At 27.0% G+C, this 24073-nt stretch overlaps 1 protein-coding gene and 1 long non-coding RNA gene across 7 annotated transcripts; one reads left to right on the top strand and one right to left on the bottom strand.

The window, feature by feature from the left end:
* Positions 1–208: 208 nt before the first annotated feature.
* Positions 209–19285, bottom strand: LOC111690520 (shootin-1). 6 transcript variants are annotated; one of them, XM_023453015.2, is made up of 8 exons: positions 19031–19285; positions 14660–14858; positions 14411–14597; positions 14058–14343; positions 13786–13898; positions 13515–13722; positions 11489–11939; positions 209–944 (listed from the first exon to the last, which is right to left on the bottom strand). In XM_023453015.2, the coding sequence occupies exons 2-8, from the start codon at positions 14844–14846 to the stop codon at positions 781–783; spliced, it is 1596 nt and encodes a 531-aa protein (XP_023308783.2). In that variant the 5' UTR covers positions 14847–14858; positions 19031–19285; the 3' UTR covers positions 209–780. The 6 variants fall into 6 exon arrangements, 2 of the variants coding, with proteins under 2 accessions (XP_023308783.2, XP_023308784.2); XR_006940578.1 differs by lacking the exon at positions 11489–11939 and adding an exon at positions 12273–12598 and having other exon boundaries at positions 829–944; XR_006940577.1 differs by lacking the exon at positions 11489–11939 and adding an exon at positions 12247–12598 and having other exon boundaries at positions 829–944.
* Positions 4962–24064, top strand: LOC124419423. The gene is made up of 2 exons (XR_006940580.1): positions 4962–5015; positions 23732–24064. It is a non-coding gene; the product is annotated as an uncharacterized LOC124419423 (long non-coding RNA).
* Positions 24065–24073: the final 9 nt, after the last annotated feature.

The following is a 24073-nucleotide window of genomic DNA, read 5'->3' on the forward strand; positions in this document are numbered from 1 at the left end:
AATTTTAATTTAGTTCTTCTTCAATTTTAGATTAGTTCTCGTTCTAATTTGGTTTTAGTTAAGTTCTTGTTTAATTCTAGTTTAGTTCAAGATTAGTTCCTAGTTCAGTTCTAGTTCGGTTCTTCTTAAATTTAAGTCATGTTTAGTTTAGTTCATTTAAGTTCAATTCTATTGTAATCTTAAACAAATGAAAATAAAAGTCTTGAAATAAATTGTAAAAATATTTATTAAATAAATTTAAATATTATTTAATACTTCCTTAGTTGATACAAAATAGTTACAAAAATGCTAATGTTTACTTTAGGAATATTTTTACAAAAAGATTAAAAAAATGTTCTTTTTAAATAAATTTCTAAAAGTTTCATTAGTAAATTAAAAGCATAACTGTAAAATAATATTCAATATTTTCAATATTGGCAGCATACATACATATGCTGCCTAGGTATACACAACTTAAAAATCTACATATTCATTATAAAGTAAGTAGAAATATTTCCCAAGAAAATAAGAAGTTAATGCATTATCTTATATGTTTGTATTTGTTTATAAAAAATATGTATAATTAATAATTGGCAAAGGCCTTTGTTTGAGCTTTTTTACAAAAATAATAATAAAAAATAAGTAGTGCAGAAATACCTAAATTAATACAGAAATAATTTGATCCTTTTTAATAGGGTTAAGGCAGTTTAGTTTTTTTAATTTAGAATTAATTTTTTTTAATAACTTATTATGTTATTACTGTTATTCATTTGTTATTGTTGCTATTGCTGTGGGTTTTCTTTAAAAATTCATGTCCACACAAATTTTTGAATTGCGATTCTGTTTTTGACTAATTTCCAAGACTTGGAACATTTCCTGCAAAGCATCGTTGGTTTGAGTCTTACGACGATTACGTCTTAACGTCACACGACCAGATTTCAATTCACGTACTAAAGCGTCAACACCTGTATAGAAAAACGTATAAAATGTTATTAAATAAATTGCAAAAATATAAATCAATTTAAAATGCTTGCGTTAACACAAAACAACAACATTTTCGCTTATTTAACAGAGAAACATTTAATTTCATGCTATTTTGGGACACAACACAATTCAATTATGAGAAATTAGTTGTATAAAATTTTTCTGCAATTCACAAACTATGTCGCACGTTACATGTCATACAATTTTTCCAAATCAAAATAAAATTAATAAATAAATTTTGAAACAAAAACCAAACAATATTAACAAATTACGACATAGTCTACATGTTTTAAATGTAGTTACACATTTATGTTAAATTTTCATAGAACAAGGAAATTAAAGTTTACTACATAAAACTGTAATGGTGGTTCATTTTATTGATCAATGATGCATTATTTTCTTTTATTGTTTCACTGCTGAAGATACAAGATAACACCAAGAATTAGTATTAAAAAAAATCACAAGATCTACGGAATATAACTAATAATTTTGTTTAAACCACTTTTATTTCATTTACTATAATTTTTTTTAATTAGACGATTAGTTGGTTAGTTTAAGGATTTTTTTTAAAAATGAAAGTCGAACTAAATCTGATCTCAACAATTCTACGTGTCTGTCCTCATTGTCAATGGTGTCAACTTTCATTGTCATGACAATGTTCATGAATAAAGGATTAAGAAAGAAGCTCCCCAAAGTAAAAGATGACAATTGTTTGTATGTCGAGAGCTTTATGTCATCATACGTGGATGTCAACAGCTATAAGAAAAATAAATTGTATGGGAAAATAAATCAATTCGTTTGCTACTACGAATAAAAATAAATAGTAGGGAGTCCTGTAAATAATTTACATTTATTTACAGGACGATATGTATGTATACGCCAATTAATTAGTCAATTTTAAAGGAATATGTTACATCAGATTAGACTATAGTCTAGACTATAGACTTGACTATAGACTTAACTATAGACTAGACTATAGACTAGACTATAGACTAGACTATAGACTAGACTATAGACTAGACTATAGACTAGACTATAGACTAGACTATAGACTAGACTAGACTATAGAGTAGGCTATAGGCTAGACTATAGACTAGACTATAGACTAGGCTATAGACTAGACTATAGACTAGACTATAGGCTAGACTATAGACTAGACTATAGACTAGACTATAGACTAGACTATAGACTAGACTATAGACTAGACTATAGACTAGACTATAGACTAGACTATAGACTAGACTATAGACTAGACTATAACTAGACTATAGACTAGACTTTGGACTAGACTATAGACTAGACTATAGACTAGACTATAGACTAGACTATTGACTAGACTTTAGACTAGACTATAGACTAGACTATAGACTAGACTATAGACTAAACTATAGACTAGACTATAGACTAAACGATAGACTACACTATAGACTAGACTATAGACTAGACTGTAGACTAGACTATAGACTAGACTATAGACTAGACTATAGACTAGACTATAGACTAGACTAGACTATAGACTATAGAATATAGACTAGACTTAAGTATTACATTTTATATTTTATATACATTTTCAATCGAATTCCCTTAATATAAAGGAGGAGGCCACCCTATTGTGCATGCGTGTATAGAAAGGCCCAAAATAAATTTATACTAAATTGAAATAAATCAATGAGATTTAAAAGAAAAAATAGACGAAGGACAACAACAAATCAAATCAAATAACAATATACATTGAGGTTAACAAATATATAGTAAAGTAAAAAACTTGTATTTCTCTAATACATTTTTTAATTAGTCTGTGCAATACACATCTGCTCTTTTAATATTAAATTAATTGTAAATTAATAGTAAATTTCTCAGCAGATCTCGATATTTAAAAATATGAGGTATATTTGTACGGCTTTAGGAAGTAAATTTCTAACATTTTGTTAAGTGTAGTCAATGATTACCAATCATATAATTTTTCCACTAAAACGTATGAGTGCTGTAACAAACGAAAAAAAAATTACGTATACGCTTCGTTAAACCGAGACGATTTATATTTGATTCTCTCTAGAAAGTAGTTTTTCAAACAATAACATATACACCCTGTATTACTTGTGTTAAAACCCAAGAGCAACAAAAACACATCAACACTAAGTATAAATAAGTCATGATTAATCGCACAAAAAAATCACCATCATCAAATTGAAATCTAAAACTATGTTAATGTCTACTAGACGAGTAAAATTCGTATATGAATGTTTCGTTTAAAATATAAAGCCAGTGTCTTATGGTCATTCTAAGAAACTGGGAGGAAAAACAAGCAAAGCAAGGAAATTATCCAGAATAAAATTGCAAAAGAAAATCAAGAAATTTTATACTGAAAAATATAAAAAAGAAAAAAACCCAGTTGGAACACAATAAGGAAAATATTTCAATATTATTATTTTAAACTACTCAATTAAAAATAATAAAAATAATTGTTTTTGTCAAAATAACGTCGATTTCGATGGAATGTTAATGATTTTTCACAACAACAACAAGTGCAAACCGCGTACTGAATTGGGAAAACAATGAATGAAACTTGATGTAGGTTTTGTTCTTGCTATTATTATTGTTGTTCTTGATGCTGTAGCTAATGTAGTTTGTTGTTGTTATTTTTCATTTTTCTTCTATTTGATGTTTGACAATGAAAATACGAGAGTTTAAACGAGTATTTTTCTACGGTTCTTAACTTGTTTTTGTTGGTATTATCATCGTGTTCATGCTCGTAAACAGCTATTATATACAAGTGTTTGTGCGTGTGTTCGTGTTTTCTTTTTTTCTTTGTTGGTACGTAATTGTATTGAGTAGTATTTTTGTTTTGATATTTTATGGAGTATGAGTGTACACGGAACCAGGAGTAAAAGAGGATAATATTGGCGAGAATTAAATATTTTTAAATATAATCTAGTATATTGATCATATTGCTAGTCTACTGTTAGGCTTGAGGCGTAATTTTTACATAAAATTAATAATTACTAAATCATTTAGAAGTATTTGTAACTGAAAATTTAATCATTACTCCCACCCCAGGGGTAACTAGTCTACTCAAGTCTATTAATTGGTCCATTGACTTCTTTATTAAAAAGTTTATTGTATCGTATAATTATTGGACCATGGGCTAGTCCATTGAATAACATTTAAACTGTTGCCCTGACTAGTCTATTGTTTAGTTTATGGACTAGTCTTTTAATTAGTAATTTGATTAGACTATTAAGTATATTGACCAGCAACCAGTCTATTAACTTCTACATTGACTAGTTTATTGCCGAAAATTATTCAGAATATAAAACATAACACTTTTGAGACAGACCTCGTTTACACAATATATGTACGAATGGAACATACACATACATATTTATATGATTTTATTTAGACGTTGTTGTTGCTGCTGATGTTTTTATTATTTTTTCCTATTTTTTTTTTTTTTTCATTGTGTAGACAACTACACTACAGGCTTCTGGTTACAACAAGTTGAAAGCATAAACGAACATATAAACACATTCAACACTTTGTTTGTGTAAATACGAAAACATGGCACTGTATGGAATACTGTTGACTTCCTTGCCTGCCTTGGCAGCCAGCTTCAGTCACTTGGTTTGTCATCTGAATTTTGTTTAGCTTTTTAAAGTATTTCGCTTCATTTATTGCGCGCCTTTCGAACGTAAAACACATGTATTTTTCGAGACGATAATATTATTTAGTTTTTGATTTTATTAAAAAAACATAGTAACGTATCAGTGTAAAGGGAATGTGAAAAGTGAAATGTAAAAAATTATAATATATCCATGATACCTATAAAACTACGTATGTTTTTATAAATAAAATAAAAAAAACGTTAATAAAATTAAAGCCTAAAAAAATTACAAAATAAAAAAAAATGCAAAAGAAATAATAATGTCTTTTAATTTCTAATACATAAATTAAAAATAAATAAATCGAAAGATTTTTAATATATTTATTAAAAATTAGTGTTTTTGTGGAAAAAAGTTTTTGTTTAAATTATTAAAAACTAAATATCAAACACGGTAAGATGTTAAAATTTTTAAAAATTGCATTGCTGACCTACAAAAACACATACATATGTACATGTATAAATATGCATTAACATCATCATTATCATTTTTACTATCAAAAACCCTGTAGTTTGGGGAGATTTTCCTATCAGAATTATACATAGAATTTTTAAGATATTACTCTATGTGGATTAAATAAGATAAAGAATACATAAAATGTATAAAGTGTCATATCTCTAGATTACAGATTTATAGTTAAATATTTAGGAAAAATACTGCCTAAAAGTGTTACATATAAAGTTGTTGTTGCATTTACATGTATAGGTATGTGTTTGTGCAAATTTAACATTGATTTAATTGACTGTTAAGAGACAGAGAGAAAAAACACTTTTAAAGAGATACTTGATGGAAAGATGGTTGTATTGTATTGTTTTATTCAGCTTTTTTACATATGTATGTATTGTAATGTCAGAATGATTGTACAAATGGTTTAAAAGGACATAATACCTTCTACTGAATAATTTTTGCTTAAGAATAGTGGTCGATAGTTGTTTTAACTTAAAAAATTGCATTAAACTATTTTAATTTTGGGATGTTTCGAAGGAGAAGAGTTTTTACATGATTTATCTTCCAACTAAATTGTGCTAAGTTTTATTGAAATTTGTTTTTTTTTTCTTTTTTTAATTACGTTTATAAAATTTCTTTGTTTTTGAAATTCTCAAGTTTTAAGAAATGCATTCAAAAACTTTAAAGATTTTTCATTCCCTGCATTCTTCATTCTACAAGCAACTGAAAATTTATTACCTTGTAAGTGTATTTATGACTCAATTCGACATCAAACTAGTATAAATCATTTATTTACTCTTACTCTCGTACATAGTATGAGTAAGTACATAATACAGTGGGAGGAAAAATACTTAAAATTGTTATTATTTTATTTGGTCAGAAAAACTGTAGACTAAACTTAGTACAGATGCTAGTCAAGAGACTGAAATATAGTTTATTGAATGGATTATTACATAGATAGTTTATAAACTAATCCAAAGACTAGATCATAGAATAGTCAATACATAGATCGCTTAATACAACAGTCAATTCAGTCCATTCAAATTATAAATCTACAGATTGATATTATTTTTTTATTTTTTGGGAAAGTTTGTCAAACAAACTGAACTTTCGTTTAAGTTGGAATTAATTTCCGGTATATTTGGGGTCACCTCAATATATACACATAGTAGTAGAGTGTCCCGAGGAAATTTTTTAGAAATATAGCTGCTAGCATCAGTACTAAAAACGGGGGGAAAAAAGTACTTCATTTCAGCATCAGCAATTGGAAATCCTTATCTCAGTACATTTGAGTGATGTGCCTAAATGAGATTATCAGAAATGCTGTTCTCCCGGATACTCTAATACATAGGTATGTTTGAAGGTTCTTTTTCTATTTTCCTTTAAGTTTGTGTTATGACATGTTTATTCAATTATACTACGATATTGGTAGTTGTAGTAGTAATAGTGAAGTGAGTGACAGAAGCCATTCATACGCACTTAATACAACAGGGACAATTTAAAGTGTTGTTAATTTTAGTACGATATAAAATATATATATATTTAGTGAAAAAAGTAAACAAAATGGAAAAATTTTAAATATTTTTAAATCGGGAAATTAAAATTACTAAAAATGCTTTATTATCTCTTGTGATATCTGTAGAAGAAATTACTTCTGCTCAAAATCATTACATGTAATGCATTACCGATTTATAACTAATCAATTTTGATAAAATATTGACAACACTTTGGGTGCGAATCTCCTTCATCTAAGTATGCTATAGAAGAGTTTATTATGTGATAGTAGTAGTATTGTATGCATACATATAAACACATTTGTAGTGTGTGTAAATACATATATACATATATATGTATGTATTAGTTAACATGTGTGTTGACATGTGTATTGCCAGGTGACTGTTAGTTTTTTTTTTGTTATTATTTATTTATTGTATTCTTTCTACGGCTTTTTTCACTTTTAAATCGTACGTATGAAATTATGAAGGAAAATAAAATAAAGTGACATTTATTTATATACAAACAAACACACAAATAACAATGTATTTATATGTATGCTGTATGGTACATGGTATATAAAACTATATATTTATGATTTATAATACATACAATATTTATTTATTTTATATGACATTATAAGAGTAATAATATCAAAAGTATTATAAAATATACATTCTTACAAATGTATAGATATGTCTTTATGTATGTGCGTATTTTATATATTTGATTTGTTAAATCTGTAAAAATTTTATTAAATTTTTTACTATCTAAAACCTAATTCCACACTTTAAATTTTAAGGTGTTAATAAAGGATTTTTTATTAAATATTTGAGGTCAATGAACCTTAAAGTTTATTTTTGTTGGCATTTAAATTAATTTAAAAATGTTTTGAAAATAAAATATGAATATATTTTTACTTTTATAGTGCGTATACTTAATATTGAATTATATATTGTTCATACGCATAAGGCATTCAAAAAGTGAAAAGAAAATTTTTACAATTAAAGCTAAAACTAGTTTTTTTAATATTTCAAATAAATTACTCTAACAAATCATAATTGATTAGAGATGTGTACTCTCTGCGTTAAATCTAAAATTTAAAATAATCGGTTCGGTGTTTAAGAGCAATTGACTAAAATTTAATATTGTTACTGAATCTATCGGATAAATTCAAAACTTAACAGAAAGACCTATCCTAATCTATCGAGTTTATCGATTACTAACAAACATTACTTTTTATATTAATTCAAGAAAAATCCCAAAAATTTTATAAAATAGGACGATTATAAAATTACTAGTAGACTTCCATTGACTAGAAATTAACTACTTCAAGGACTAGTTTATAGACTAGATAATATCCTTTTTAATAGTCGAGTTAGTAGTCTACTTAATAGATTATTCAGATAACTCTCAGTTGACAGAATGGTTCATAGATAGGTTAATAGACTAGTTCAAATCGTTATAAACAGACTAGTTCCTAGACTATATGGACATGACCACATACTTAACTAGCCTATGAACTGTTTAATAGAGTCAATGATTTTAATCATAGATAAGTCAGTAGTCAATTCATAGAATAGAGCATTGAATAACTAGTTCACAGAAAAGTCAATAAATTCATAGACTAGCCTAAATAATTGTCAATAATCTATTTTGTTAAATTTAAACACATTCCATTAAAAAAAAAAAAAAATCATAATTTAATAAGTTGAATCCAAACACTATTTAAACGTTACGAATACAATTAGCTGTCAATCATAAAGAACATGAACAGTTTTCTTTGTTCCTTAGCAAAAAAATACAGAAAATAATACTTATTCAAAAAAAGAGGAAATTAAAAAAGCAAATAAACAAGTATCTACTAGATACATTTTGAACGTTAATACACACACACAAAAATCAAAATAATTTTTAACTTATAGTTAACTATAAATTACAGGGTGTAACAAAATATAGTGTAAATGTTGAAATATAATTTTAAAGGAATTAACTCCAACTCTTTACATCCTTTTATAAGAAAAAAATTTGAAATTTTGTTTAACATTTTTTTGGATTATCATATATCATATATTACTACATATACTGTTTTTATTGATTGACACAAAATCTTTTGCTTTATCTTCATTTAAATTTAAAGTTTTTTTTTGCAATATTTTTCCATTATGTTACTAATTATATTTTAACCAAAACGACAGAGTAGGAGAGAGAGTATAAATAGATCTATTGTTCTAGATATTTAATACATACTTGCAAAAACTTTTAGAAAAGTTTGGGTTATATGGTCGTGAGGTAAAACAAGTTATTTAAAGTTCTTTTATTATTTTTATTTATTTGTTGTTTGTTTCGAATTTATTTGTGCTCTAAAAATAATTTGTATAAAACTTAATAATTTGTTTAAAAGTTGTTGAAAACTTTGGATACACATACGTACTGAGCGCTGTTAACAACAAATAATTTAATTAAGTTAATTAAATTGGGTTAAGTTCACACAACTAAATTCAAATGAAAGCAATAATAAAAGAGTTTTTGTTTCACCACAAATACAAGTTTTTAAACTAAATATAAAGATTCAAAAACTTACGAAATGTGGACACTTGTAAATATAATAGCACACATATCATTTACTACGAGGTTATAGTAATACAGTAAAAGATTTATTATGTTCAGCACCAAGCAAAATGAGCTTTATAGGTCCGATAATTATGATAAAAACTTTTTTCTATTTGCTACGCAATTTGTTAAATAATCGGAGCTAATAAATCAGTTGAAATATTTGAATTATTTAAATTCAATAAATTAAAAAAAAAATTAAAATAAATTCGATCCGCACTAATACCTATTTTATGTTATAGCAAACTATTAGACCAAATAATAATGACGTTTAATGTCTTCTTTTTCCTTTAAGTGGGTACAACACAAAAAAAAAACAAATAAATAAATTATAATATAGAAATACTAGCAATACAACAAACAATTCATGAAGTGTAAATGTGTACATTACGAGAATATTGAAATTTATTGTGTATTTGTTGCATGAAAAAGGTTTCTTAGAAACCCATGATTGCTGCCATGGTTGTTTATAAGTTTGTTTGTATGTGTATGTGTGTGTATGCTTCAAATGTACAGGAGTATACGAAATCACAGCATTCTTAATAAGAGGAAAAATTTTAACTCAAATATGTACTTGGGAAAAGAAATAAAACATAAAATTTAAAGAAATTAAGTTTTTGTTTTTTTTTTTAGTTTTAACAAAAATACTTTATTTTGACTTTGAAACGCATCTTTGTCCTGTAGTTTTTTCATCGTCTTTAATTATTTTCGTATAACGTAGAAATTTAAATTTTCCTGCTGAATAACAAATATATATATTTTTTTATTGACATAATCGATTTTGCATCAATTAATTAAAATATATAAACAACATTGCAGACTTCCATCTACATATTTAAATAAATATTGACAAATTGTCTTGACTGTCACTTTTATTCTTTCAACTTATATTTGCATATAAAACACTTTTACTCTCTCGTTCGCTATTTTTGACCCTCACTCTCTTTCTCTCTCTCTCTCTGCGTTCCTCACAAAATCAGTCATGTAACAAGGATGGAAATTGTACTTTTCACGGTACCTTTTTTATGTCAAATACCTCTATCTAATCAATAGACTAGTTCAAAAACTTATAACTTAACCCGTCATAAACTGGCCAATAGATTTATCAATATTACTATTCAGTAAACAATCCAGTGGACAAATGAGTGAATTAGTAAATTTACTACGTAATAGACTAATCAGCAATAGATTAGTTAATAGGCTAGGTCTTCTGCTGATCAATAGATAAGTCAATAAACTAAAGCCTAAATAGTCAAAAGAATGGTAGTTGGTTCAATTACTATATTTAGAATAGTCAAAAGCTTATTCCGTAGCCTAAGTGCGGGTTTCTTACTACTCAGTTAAGCTAGGCTTAACTAGCTCTTAGATTAAACTCGAAACAAATTTAGGCGGACTTTAACCGTTGATTGTGTTTTTGAGTTTCGGATTTAAGTTCAATTAACTTTGTTGGTAGTGCCAACATTTCACTCATAAACATAAACAATGAACAGCGTTTTTTTGCAAATAATACTTTTGTAAAATGAACATTTTTGGAAAAATGCTAAATAAACATTTAAAAGAATAATAAATAAAACAAATCAGAAAATTGCTATTTACTTAAAATATTAGGTTTTTGTTCTTCTAAAATCATTGTTTTATTGTTTTTATTAATTGTGTTTTCTCACTTATAACTTAAGTTTAATTGGCCAATAACACTCAGTTAAACTAAGATAATAAGTAACGTTTCTGTTTACTGAATAACACGAAACATATATTAAACTAGGTTAAAACAAAACATCTGAAAACCCGCCCTAAGTAATAGATAATTCAGTAGACTAGTGAAAAGGCAAGCGAGACAATAGGACTAGACGACCATAGGCTAGTTAGTAAGGTTGACCAGACGTCGGTAAACTCTTCAATAGGTTAGCTGATGAATTAATCCATAGCATAATAGAACCTGTCAAACGACTAGTCCCTAGATCAGCCCGTAAACCAGTAAATAGACTTATCAATATATAAAAGTACATATTTTGAAGAAATTTAGTACGATTTTAAGCTTAAATTTTACATGACTGTCACGTATTATTTGACAATTTTTACAAGTGAGTAAATTTGAGTGCATGCTCTTTCTCTCTCTTCCGCTCTCAACAGGAGTCACATTTGTTTTTGTTTGTTATGTATCAGGATTTCAGTGTCTGTTGTCTAAATGTGTGCGTATGTGTGTGTGTGTGTGGGGGTGTGCGTGTCAGTGTGTTAAAGTTCACATGTACGTTTACGTAGTTTTTCCAAGACCGACTATGGTGCAGTAGGAAAGAAAATAACGTAGAACCTACCTGTTGCTGCTTCTGGCTGTACTTGTTGCTTAACAGTCTCAATAAGTTTCTGACCACCGCCAATATTATTCGATTTATGTAAATTATGCTGCGCTATGCGGTCGGTAAAAGTAGAGTCATGTAATGACGATATGCCTGCTGTATGAGTGGCACTGGTAGTAGCAGTAGTAGTAGTATTGAAGGAAGTGGTAGTATTAGCATTAAAAGCGGTAGTTGCCTTATAAAGCAAATTAGCGGGCATTGGTGGTGGTGGAGGCGGTGGTAGTAAAGGCGGGTTAATACGTTCTGTTTTAGTCTTCTCCTGACTTTTGTATTTTTCTAATTCCTTTTCAGCCGTTTCGGCTCTTGCTATAGCCTGGCGTAATTCTTCTTCCAATATGGATAGTTTTAATTGAAATTTTTTTAGTTCATCGTTAGTATTTTTTTCTATAGCCGCCTCCATTAGGAATTGCTACAAATAGTGGTAAAGTTGTAAAACAAAGAACAAAAGAAGGGGGGTTAGGAAAACAACAATTAGTAGACTTTCGTTTTCTTTTAAAGGAACTACTAGAACAAAAAACAATTTTAGGAAATCAATAATTCAAATTAAATCCCGTAAACCCATAAACTATATACAGTTTGGTAGTAGTAGTAAAATTTTAGTAAATAAGAAACAACAACCACAAAAAGCGTTTTTTTAATAAATGTTAGTATATTAATTTTTGCTAATTTAATTAAGGTTTATTTTACTTTTAATTTATTTTTTACTGATGTTTTACTTTTTTTGCCTTGTAAAATGACCGACCTTCACCATAATTATTTCATATTTTTTCGTTTTTCTTCTTTACAATTTCTATGAAATACGCAAAGAAGAGTGTTTCTTTCTTTATGTTGCCAACTAAGGAAGGAATAGAGGAAGAAGTAGTAGAAGTTGAAGCATTTTCTAATGATTTTTCTTATAATAAAGTTGTTGCGGTTGTTGTTGGTAGGTTGTGTTGATAGTACTGGTGGTTGTGGTTATGGTTGAGGTGGTGGCGGTTGTGCGATTTGTTCTTCTTGCGCGTTTTGTGGAGTTGGGTTACTTTTAAATATATTTATATTTCGAAAGAAACCCGATACACGTTTTAAGCCCTAATATTTGTTCGTACATACAACAACACATGTATTATAATTTTTTGAAAAAAAGAGGAACATTTTTCAAATCATAATAATGATTCTATGAATGACGAAGATGATAATAATAATAATAATGATCAAAAATACGAGTATGTATAAATGATGTGAATGACAATATTCAGCAGATTTGTGTACTTAATTTCTAAATAATAATTTGTGTTTAAGAAATCTGTGTAAAATAATTTTGTTACGTGAATTGTTGTCTTTTTAAATAGCACAATGATTTATTTAGAAATAATTTAATTAAATAGATTGAGAGTAACATTTTTGCGAAATATTACATTCCCAAATGATATTTGTTAAATTATTTTATAATAATTAGAACTCATAAAAAACTTTAACTTTTCTATTATAAATTTTTGTTACACTGCATTACCCACTAAACTGCATTATAATATAACAAAATATAACTAATAAGACCTAGTTCACACTATGATACTTTTTTTGGGAAACTTTTGATTTTGTGTTGAGAGAAAGAGAAAGAAATATACACCGTCTCTTTCTCTCACTCACAAAATCAAAAGTTTCTCAACAAAATTTTCCTAGTGTGAATCAGGTCTTAGCTGTATTTAAATAATATTTTTTGTGTTTTTGTAATATCCGGTTCCATTATAGCCCAGTGATATTTATGATTTATTAAATTTAAAACACTTTTGTGTTGGAAATAAAATTCAATATTGTGCCGGGTAAATTTTAAATTAAAACATAAAAACAAAACTATCAAAAGAACTCTTTACATCCAAAAAAATCATTGTGCATTAAAAAATGTACATCCAAAAGTAATAAATTCACTTTTAACAAATAAATAAATATATGAAAATAAACAAAGAGAAGAAAGATAAATAGCAAATGAATAACATCTTTAACTTACCATCTCAACAATACGTTCGTTATGATCACGATTTTGTGTTTCAACTTCATCTTTAATCTGTTCAAATTCTTCATTTGTTTTGATGGTGGTGGGTGAGGGTGTTGGTATTGGTGTTGATGTGCGGGATGAGGGACCATCGGTTAGATCGCGTGTTTTAGCTGTCAGTTCATCATTACGTTGTTTTAACTTAATTAAAGCAGACTCCATTCTAAGTAAATAAAACATTTATTTATAGTAATAAAATAAATATTAATAAAAAAATTTGTCTTACTTTTTACTAGTCTCTACACTTTCTTTCATGTTTTCCGTTAAAAGTTTAGCTACTTTAGTGAGATTTGTATTTTCAGTACGTAAAGTTTCATTTTCTTCTTCCAAATGATGTTGCTAAACGAAGAAATATGGACAAAATTTTTAAATGAAATTATAATTAAAGAAATAAACACAAAACATATGTACATACATACATAAGTGTTTTGTCTGTTATTTACTTTTCTTATTTTTTAGATTTTTATTATATTTCTTATTTTTTATTTTTTTACTTACATTTTCAATTAGTTCGGCTATTTTTTCATTGGCTTCATACAATTGCAGCTCTACTGAATTCATAGAATTTTTCAACACTAAAAATTCATCAACAATTTTCTCTACCAAATCACTGGTCAGTGGAGTTGCCATTGTGGTATCCACATCTATAATGCTTTCCATATCATTATTGCCACTAAGTAGAGGAAGCATTTTAACAATTTTCGATTTTAAACTGTGTGAACATTTGACATTGTGGGAAATATTCTGTTGACGATCTTGTAGTAATTGCAATTCTTGTTGTAGTCTATGATGATATAAATCAACTTTAGATTAGTAAGAAATAGGTATAAGACGTATGTTATAAAATTTACCCATTAATATTTTCCACTTTCATTTTATGCAATTTATCCAAAGCGTTACGCTCATTTTGCACTTTATTGAATTTAACTGTCAAGCCTTTGATTTCCACATCCAATTCTAAATGTTGTTTCTTAAGCAAATCCAATTCGTCGGAAAGTTTGGTATTATCTTCTAGTAACTCATTTTGTATTTTTTTATCTAAAGTAAAATGTTTGAAAATTGTAGTGACATAAAATTTAGAGAAATATAAACAAACTTACGATCCTCCAATTGTAATTTTAAAGCTTTATTTTCTTCCTTTAAAGCTATATTATCTTCAAGTAGAGTAAATAAATCTGTTTCCGGATCTTGTTCATTGTAGTCTGGCTCTCGTACTCTACTGCGACTGCGGGTTTTACCTTCCTGTGTACGAAATTTTGCCACTGGTATGCGTCCTCTACGTTCCATGGTTTATGATTTCTTTGAAAGTGTTAAGTTGTTAAATTTGTTTTTCTTATATGTATATTGAGCACAAAATGTGATTGTGTGTAGGGTAACTTTTTGACATGTGATGTGAAATACTTATTGTACAAATTTTACTTATTTAAGCATATTGTAGGTGAAATATTGTGATATGTTCTTGCAATAGCAGGTTTCTAACTTGCCGCATCTTTTCAGTTGAAAACATATTGAAACGTTTATACCAATCAATGTAAAATCTTTTTAACTAACTAATCACTCATCGACCACTAACTATTTTCTAATTGAGATCAGCAATCTATCCATAAAAATTCGCAATATTTTCATTTAATATAGACATGTATGTACGTAGTACACACACACTGTGTACACTGCGAACATAGTTAACATTCTGTTCTAGATATATCCAAAAATATTTATCCAAATTTTGTTTTATTTATAAATTTAAATTTTATTTGCTTTTTTGAATTTCATAGTTGTAAAAGAATTTTTTATAAATTATACACTGCATTACCCACCAAGTTATATTATCAAATAGTAAGATGAAACTAATGAGATTTCTTTTTACTAGTTATAATCCATGTTTCTTGTTTTGGCAATATCCGGTGTCCATTAGAGTTTGATGATATTTATTATATAATTATTTTTAACCGAAAAACAGACAGAAATATAATACTTATAAAGTTAGTTATTGAATGAAAAGTTTCAATTATTAATAACAACATACGCATTAACAAAAAAAAAAAAAAAATACACAAACAATAATTGTTCTAATAAAAATTTAAACAAATTCAAAATAAACTAGACATGCAGTCTATATTAATAATATAGAAAAAATATACAATTACTACCGAATCTTTTACAAAAAAAAAAAAAAAAATGAGGAAGTCTTGAATAATCATAAATCAAATATGTTATAAAAAGGTCAAATATTTACAAACATGTAAATTTAATTTTAGAAACAATTAAAAATAAACCCTTAACATAAAATATTTATCATATATGGACAAAACTAAACTATACTCAAAATACAAAACTAATCTATTTGTATAAAAAAATGTTTCAAGTACAAAAAAAGTTATTAACAAAAAGAACAAACTACTTGTTGCTTCAGACACTTAAGAAGAAAAAAACTGACAAAGAATTTACAATGGAAACTAAATAAATTTAAAAAAAATGTGTTAAACAATAAACAAAAAGTACGTGACTCATATTGAAATTATAAAGACGTATATTATACAACTACAATAATTTATAAACAAAAAGAAAAAGACAGACACACAACAACGTATGTTGATTTTCTGTTTTAAGAAATAACTTTTTTTTATTCAATTTGATTTTTTTTTATTTTAATTGTCGCTCATGAAATACAACGACCAATTCTAATTTGTAATAATTTAATAAAACGATTTCCCAAGAAGCTTCAATCGAAATAATCTGCATGATATCATTTTAAAAATAACTTGACCAATTTCAAAATTTTCTAATTGTGGTCGGAGCCAAGGGGGGGGGGGCGTGTATATAAATATATTTGTTTCCTTATCTTAAAACATTTTAAGCAGTTTTAGAATAAATGTAAGCAAATGTCATAATGTATAAATGGAAATATGCCAAGCGAAATGACTATTTAAACAAATATGTTTCTATGGATGATACGTCAAACAGCTGTTTTTACTATTAATCTAGTTTAAATTTGTTTTTGTTTACTTTTGTTGAAATTTAAACAATCGACAATTATTAAGTGAAAATTTTAATTATTTATTTAAATGTTTTAAATGAAATTTTCGCTTTTAGACTATAAAGAGGAGTGGCATTTTACATTTGTTATAAACTCTTGACCTACTTTGCTAAATTTACTATTATTTAATTTTGGAAAAACCAAAATAAAGTATTATTACAAAACAATAGTTTTAAAAAAATAAAAACTTCTATTTTTCATTCCCACTATATAATATAATTATTTTATTAGCTTGTTTTTAACGAAAAAAAAAAACATAAAATAGCAGACATAGTAGAAACAAATAAATATAATGTGCGTGTGAATAGCTGCGCCACATTTTGGGGCAATCATGTATTGAATGGATATCCACTGCAGAAGATAATACTGATGAATAAAAGAAAACTTTCTAAAACAAGTTTATGTATGTATGTATGTTAAACCAAAGTAAATAAAATAAAGAAATAAGAAAACTACATACATATTTAAAGAAAATACATATCAATTTAAAAATTAATTTGAAATTAACAATACTTATTTTAAATTTGTATTACGAACTTAAAGGGGAATGAAACAAATTTTATTAAATATTTAATGCATTACATCTATAATATCTATTTTTATTTAAATCTAACATTATATATTTATTCAGATTTTACATGAAATTTATTAATAACAAATATAACGAAAAAATTTGTATAAGAAGAACAACCTTTTCAATAGAAAATTTTAATTGCAGCTTTTTATTTAGCAAATAAAATGAAATAAAGAAACTTTTTCTATAGAAATATTATCAATAACAGTTGTTTGTACCTTTTGTAACCTTTTCAATAGAAAAATTGTGTACATGATAGCAATTTATTCTACTGAAATTTGAATTTGTAGCGGAGTATTTTTTTCTATTAAAATTGTATAATTTGAACAGTTGTCTTTAAGAAGAAGACTGTAAGAGAGCAGTTTGTTCTATAAATGAGTTGTCTTTGACAAAACAGCATTTTCTCTGTAACGCGGCAGATTTTTCTATAAACAGTATGTTAGCTGATTTTTATAGAAAAGTAGTCTCTTTTCCAAGGGATTCGTTTTTAATAACAGATAAACTTTTTATATAGTATTTTTTTTAACAATATTAAAAAAAATCTAAAAGAAGTCCGTTATAAAATGGAAATGGAATCAGTTTAAAATGAAGATCTTAAATTTATTAGAATTGAATTTAATTTATTAAAACAACTAGGTTGGGTTAGGTTGATAGGAGAATGTATACTACATCAAATCCGAAGAAATACACCTAGGCCACTATCGGGCCTGTTGTGCGCTCCAATTCAAGAAAAAACTTTTTTTTCACTGAATGTATTATTTTTCCATGTTCAGAAACTCTGTTTCCTGGACGTAATTCCTAAGAATTTTCCAGTCGGTGTTGGTTAAGAATGTTATTTCCGGAATAACATCACTTCCAAGATACTTGGATCTTACTTCGACGAATGATTGACAATGGCACAGAAAGTGCTACAGAGTTTCACTGTCCTCTCCACATGCTCTACATTCGTCTGAATCCGCACGCCCAATTTTGTATAGATGTGCTCGTAATCCTGTGTATTCTCAGTGGACACACTGGATTAAAACAACTAACTAACTAAATAATCAAAAATTGATATTGAGTGATGATGTTAAAAATCAAATTTAAACCAAAAATGTTTTATATTTGATTTGTATATTTGTAAATTAGAATCGACACAAAGTTTAATGAAATTGACCCATTTTATTAAAGACAATATTTGCTTTATTTTAGTCAATGTATGACTAAACAATAAAAAAAAATATTGAATGCATTGGAGGACAGACGGTCGGCAACTTTTTTGTAAAAGAAATCACTAAATGAATGAATAAATATTTTGTTTGTTGTGGTTGTGTTTTGGTTATGTGTAAAGTGTGGGATGTCTGTACTTGACTAACTGGTTCTTTGTGGTTAATTGTTTGGTGGGATGGATAATATGTACTATGAACGAGACGAGATATGTATTTATATGGCGATAATAAAACCTAGACCTATTTATGTGGTACAAAGTAAATATTGTAATATTAAATAACATAGAAATAACAACAATTTATAATTGTATAATGAGATGAACAAATTATTTGTTAAAATTAAAAATACAGCTGCATATTATCTACAAATGTAAAAACATACTACTAATAAAATACAATTGTCATTTCAAAGAAAAACAAATTTGTTGCAAACAAAAAAATACCAAAATTTACTTAAAAGTAAATACTATATAAAAAACACTTTTTACAAAATAAGGCAAATAAAATATAACTTTTTTTAAAATTTTAATTTCTAGGTGTGTTTAATAAAAAAGTAAAATTTGCATGTTAATTAAATCTGTATAAATAAAATTCTACACAACATGTCAAAAAGTGGTAAAAAAAAGTAAATAAAGTTAATTAAAATACCAACCGTTAAATTATTTTCATGGAAAAAGTTCTTGAGATTGTAAACAAAATTATTCGTATTCGTTTGTAATCAATAATAATGAAAATATCAGTAAATATTTAGTTAATCTTCTAACAAAATGCCAACAAATCAGAGGTTTTTGTTATTTTTCTTTTTGTTTTTGTTTTGTAAAGAAATGCACGCACGCACTTGTTGTTTTTTTTATCTCTTGGGTTATTTATTAGGTTTTTGTTTTTGTTATTTTCTTTTGCTTATTATTTTCTAAAGAAAACAAGCTTTCTTTCAAACACTTTTATCAAATAAATAAAATAACTAGTTTTTTTTAAGTTTAATTTTTAAAAGTTTAAAAATATAAGTATTTTTTACTTATATTTAATTTTTCTTTAAATATTCTCAATTCCCTCTTCTTTTTACGTCTTTCACTTATAAAAATTACACTTCGACTAACTTTTTTTATGTTTCATTGAATAGAAAATCGGCGAAAAAGAAATGAATAAAATAAACAACACAGTGTTGCCCATAATATTAAAGAAACAAGCTTAAACATTTCGGGTTAAAAAAGCACTAAAGCTTTTATTAATAAAGGTGGTATTACACGACATGTATTTTACATATGTACTGTCACTGTTTTTTAATGTGTAAAAAATGTTAAAATTATAAATTAGTTTATTAAAAATTAAAAAATACACAGAAAAAAGTTTCAACAAAAAAAGTTTCATTGGCAAAACAAAATCTAGAAGCCTTGACTTCAAATATTTCAAATTTAAATTAATTTTTTCCTTTTGTTAAAAATGTTTGAAATTTTCTTTGGAATTTTTTTATTTCCTTATGATTTTTAGATTAAAATCGATGAAGTATACGCGAAATTGGCCGGATGTTTTGTTGTTCAAGATTTTGATTTTCAACATTTCAATATATATTTTTTATTAAACCAATTCGCTAATATAGGATTACTATTTACTAAATATTGAAACATATTAGTAGATTATAGACTTCTTTTGCCATTTTTTATAAATAAAGAAAAATAGAAAGAAAGTAAAAATTTAAAAAAATTTTCGTCATGTGCAAATTCATACATATTATGAATTTTTAATATTCTGATTAAAAATGATTTGGGGAAAAAAGTCATGTTCGATTCATAATATTTATTACTAAGTTTATTCCAGATATGAATTAATTTTCTTCGTAATACGCATATTGTGTATCGCTTGTAGCAGGTGTTCAACACGTTGTTTTGAAGAATGAGAAAATTGCAGCAATTGCATAAATTCTACGCCAGCGTAGCGTCATTGACGCGTCGTTTCCATTTTACATTTTAAATGGAAATTTTTGTAGAGCCGAATCGGCCTCAGCAAAATTTGCTGGGTTTGACAAACAAACAGATAGATTTCATACCGGACGATTTTGCTGAAATACCCCGCCTCTCAGTACCAACTCAGCAAGTTGCTGAGTTCATATATTGGAAATTTGCTGAGGAATGTAGAAATCACAACAACAACACATTAGGAAAGCTTTTTTATAGCGACATGAAGTGTTGCCATATTTATATGTTTAAAAAGCTAAGTGCTGCCATATTAAGCTTTTGGCTAAATATGGCAGTTAATCGAAAAAAGTAAAATAAAAGCTTTTTTTGCTTTTACTTTCAAAAACACATCACTAAAAGTGAGGCGGTAAATTTAAAACATTTTAAATTTGAGGTGAAAAGTTGTTTTGACAGTGTTGTGGTTAAAAATGTGATTTATTTTGGTACGTGTAATATGACTTCTTGGTTCTTTCTGGGAGGGGGTTGTATTATCAATTAGGAATAGAAATATAATATTGAAGTATATCAAGTGGGCTACGGTATCTGAGACGCCAGTTAAGGAGCGCACAACAGATCCGATAAAGGCATAGGTGTATTTCTTTCCTCCTATCAAACTCACTAAAAGTATACCGAATCTTTATAAGTCGAAACTACAGTAAGCAATTTTCTAAAAAATTAATTAATTGCTCATTTACTACAAGACTGTCATATTCCAAATAACTTTTTTGTAGCTCTTGTTTATATCGAGTTAACCAATTTGGAATTAAACAAGCGATATGTAATTAAGGAATTTTCTTTTTGTTCTTTAATATTTATTTATTTATTTATTTATTTTTTTTTTTTTTTTGATTTTTGATTGAATTCCAAAAATATGTTTTTTTACAAGCGATTCCACCAAAATGCATTAAATACCAGTCTTGTACTACAACGTATCACAATAAATTCACTGTAACTTTTTGTACTGTAGTTTTTATTAATAATTTTGTTTTTTTCCTTGAATTATATAAATGCAACCAAAATTTTAAAAATATTTTAAAATGTGTTCTACATTATATAAATAGTATTTTTATTTTAAAGGAATATTAAACTAGTTAGCACTTAATTAAGTACAATATTTTATTTATTAACTCCATAATCTACGAAAATAAAATGCTGGATTTAACGAATTGCAAGCAATACTTTGGTTTTCATAAATTTTTGCTCTCGAAACGCCTTCGAATAAACGGGCATGTCCTCCCGTGTCAATGGCTGCGAAACTAATGAATATGCTAAGTTGTAAAAATATTTTTCATACACAAAGTTGTAATGTCCGCCCCTTCTGGTGAAATGGGTGCCGTTAACACAAAGACTTACTTCTTATATACTAACTTTATGTATTTCTATATATACTCTTAATTTACCAATACTTTTACCTTTATATACTTAACAATATCTCAAACTTCTATTGGTATTTGTTAAAATTTCAGACATGCGCTGTGAGTTTTTTATTTTTTACGATATTGAAAGGCTTCCGTTTTATCGTAAGCAGTACGCAATTTCTAACTCCGTGCACCCTGTAACATTGTTTTTGTTGAGTTGTAAACTTTATTGGTTGCACACTTTTTCAATCACTTGTATTTGTTGGGAAAGTATTAAATCTGTTCAGATTGTAGTTTTATTGAATTTAAGAGAACGTTCAAATGAAACTATTTTCAATTGAAATATAAGATATTCCGATGTTAGTTATTATATTTTAATCCAAAGATGTTATGAAATACTAGAATACAGTTTTCGCTACTCACTGCCATTCATATTTGATCTCGAAGATCATAGGCCTCTCCATAATCGTATTGTATTGTTTCTACCGAATAAATGGGATTGTTGTTCGAATCTTTAAAGAAATTTGTTTTAATATACTGTGATATTTTCCAAAAAGATACATAGCTCGACATTATGTGAATATGTGAAAAGATACATATATACGTACGTAACTGCGAAACAAGGAAATAATTAATTACTGTATACCACACCACTGCGCCATAATTATTATCATAGAAAATACCATTATCAATATGGATATATGGTCACTTTCACTAAGTTTTTCATTTAATTGCCTAACTGTTTATGTGTCAGTCGGACTGTCTCTTAAGTTCTTTAATTCGTGAGTGTCCTTCTGAGGACATTCACGTTTCGTATGTAATTTTTAAACATCTTTACTTTCTATTATGAAAGTATTGTTCATCATTTGTTCTTCCTCTTAAAACTTGTCCTTTTAATAAAGTTTTAATACTGTTTACTATTTAGTAGAATATAAGAATTAAAAGTGAAGGATATGTGTAAAGAGAGAATAAAACAGAGTCCTTGTGATTTCATATCAAATTTTTATATGTAAGATAGTATATATATATTTTTCTATTTAATTTCTTTGCTAAAGGGATCCTTTTTTCTTTTTATTCTGTTTGCTTTTATACATGGCAATAAGTTTATTTTTGTGTGCTTTGTATTGTTAAATAAATACATTTTACTAACAATAATTTAAATCGTATTAAATTTAATATATTTAAGGGAATATTTAATTAAATCCTGGAAAGGAGTTGTAAAATGTTACGAAAAAATTGCTTTAGGAAATTTATAAAGGACGAAACTGAACTAGAACTGAACTAGAACTGAACTAGTACTGACCTAGAACTGAACTAGAACTGAACTAGAACTGAACTAGAACTGAACTAGAACTGAACTAGAACTGAACTAGAACTGAACTAGAACTGAACTAGAACTGAACTAGAACTGAACTAGAACTGAACTAGAACTGAACTAGAACTGAACTAGAACTGAACTAGAACTGAACTAGAACTGAACTAGAACTGAACTAGAACTGAACTAGAACTGAACTAGAACTGAACTAGAACTGAAATAAAACTGAACTAGTTAATTTATAAACAAACATTTTTAAATATTTTCAACCCATGAAAATTGAGACAAAAATATCCGAAAATATAACCTTGTATTGAAATCCCAACAGAAAATTGTAGAATGACATCCCAATTCTGGCAGCTTTAACTTTCCTGTATGACAATGATAGTGTTCTGTATGAATATGTATGCATGTGTGGTTGTTTCCTTTGTGGGTTCTGCTGATACTTGGCTTAAATATCTCGTTTTTTGTTGGTTTCTGTGGTAAAAGAGCAAAATAAAATAGCAACAACAAAAACTTTTCTACACATAAATACATCAATATTATTTTTTCCTTTTAATTTAACTTTTCTTTTACAGTTTTTTTCCTTGTTTGTTTTGTGCATTTTTGCATTTCCGCTTTTGTTGTTGTTACTTAAAAATATAAAAACTTTTATGTGGAATTAATAATAAATAAAGTTTGTTGTTTTTTGTATCTCACAACTCTTTCTATATTTTCTTTTTTTGTAGCATAATAAATAAAGCTTTAGTTAAAAAAGCTGTTAACTTATGAAACTCACCTCGCAGTGCTCTCTCACTTTTGGTGGTTTAACGGTAACATTCCTCTACAATAGGAATGTTTGTTTTGCAAAGCTGCTTGTGTGTGTTGAGATTTACAACAAATCTGTGTTGGAATTATAAAAATGTGTCTTCAGTCCGAGATCGACCAACAAACCTGACGAATGTTTTGAAATAAAAGCGGTGCATTAAATGTTGTTTTTAAATTTTTTTAATTTTGGCGCAGAGTGGGTTAAACCAACAATAATTTAAACAAAAGCTAAGAAAAAAGTGGCAAATTTTATGGAAAAAACA

This window comes from Lucilia cuprina, chromosome 4 (genome assembly GCF_022045245.1).
Source record: "Lucilia cuprina isolate Lc7/37 chromosome 4, ASM2204524v1, whole genome shotgun sequence".
NCBI classification, from domain to species: Eukaryota; Metazoa; Arthropoda; class Insecta; order Diptera; family Calliphoridae; genus Lucilia; species Lucilia cuprina.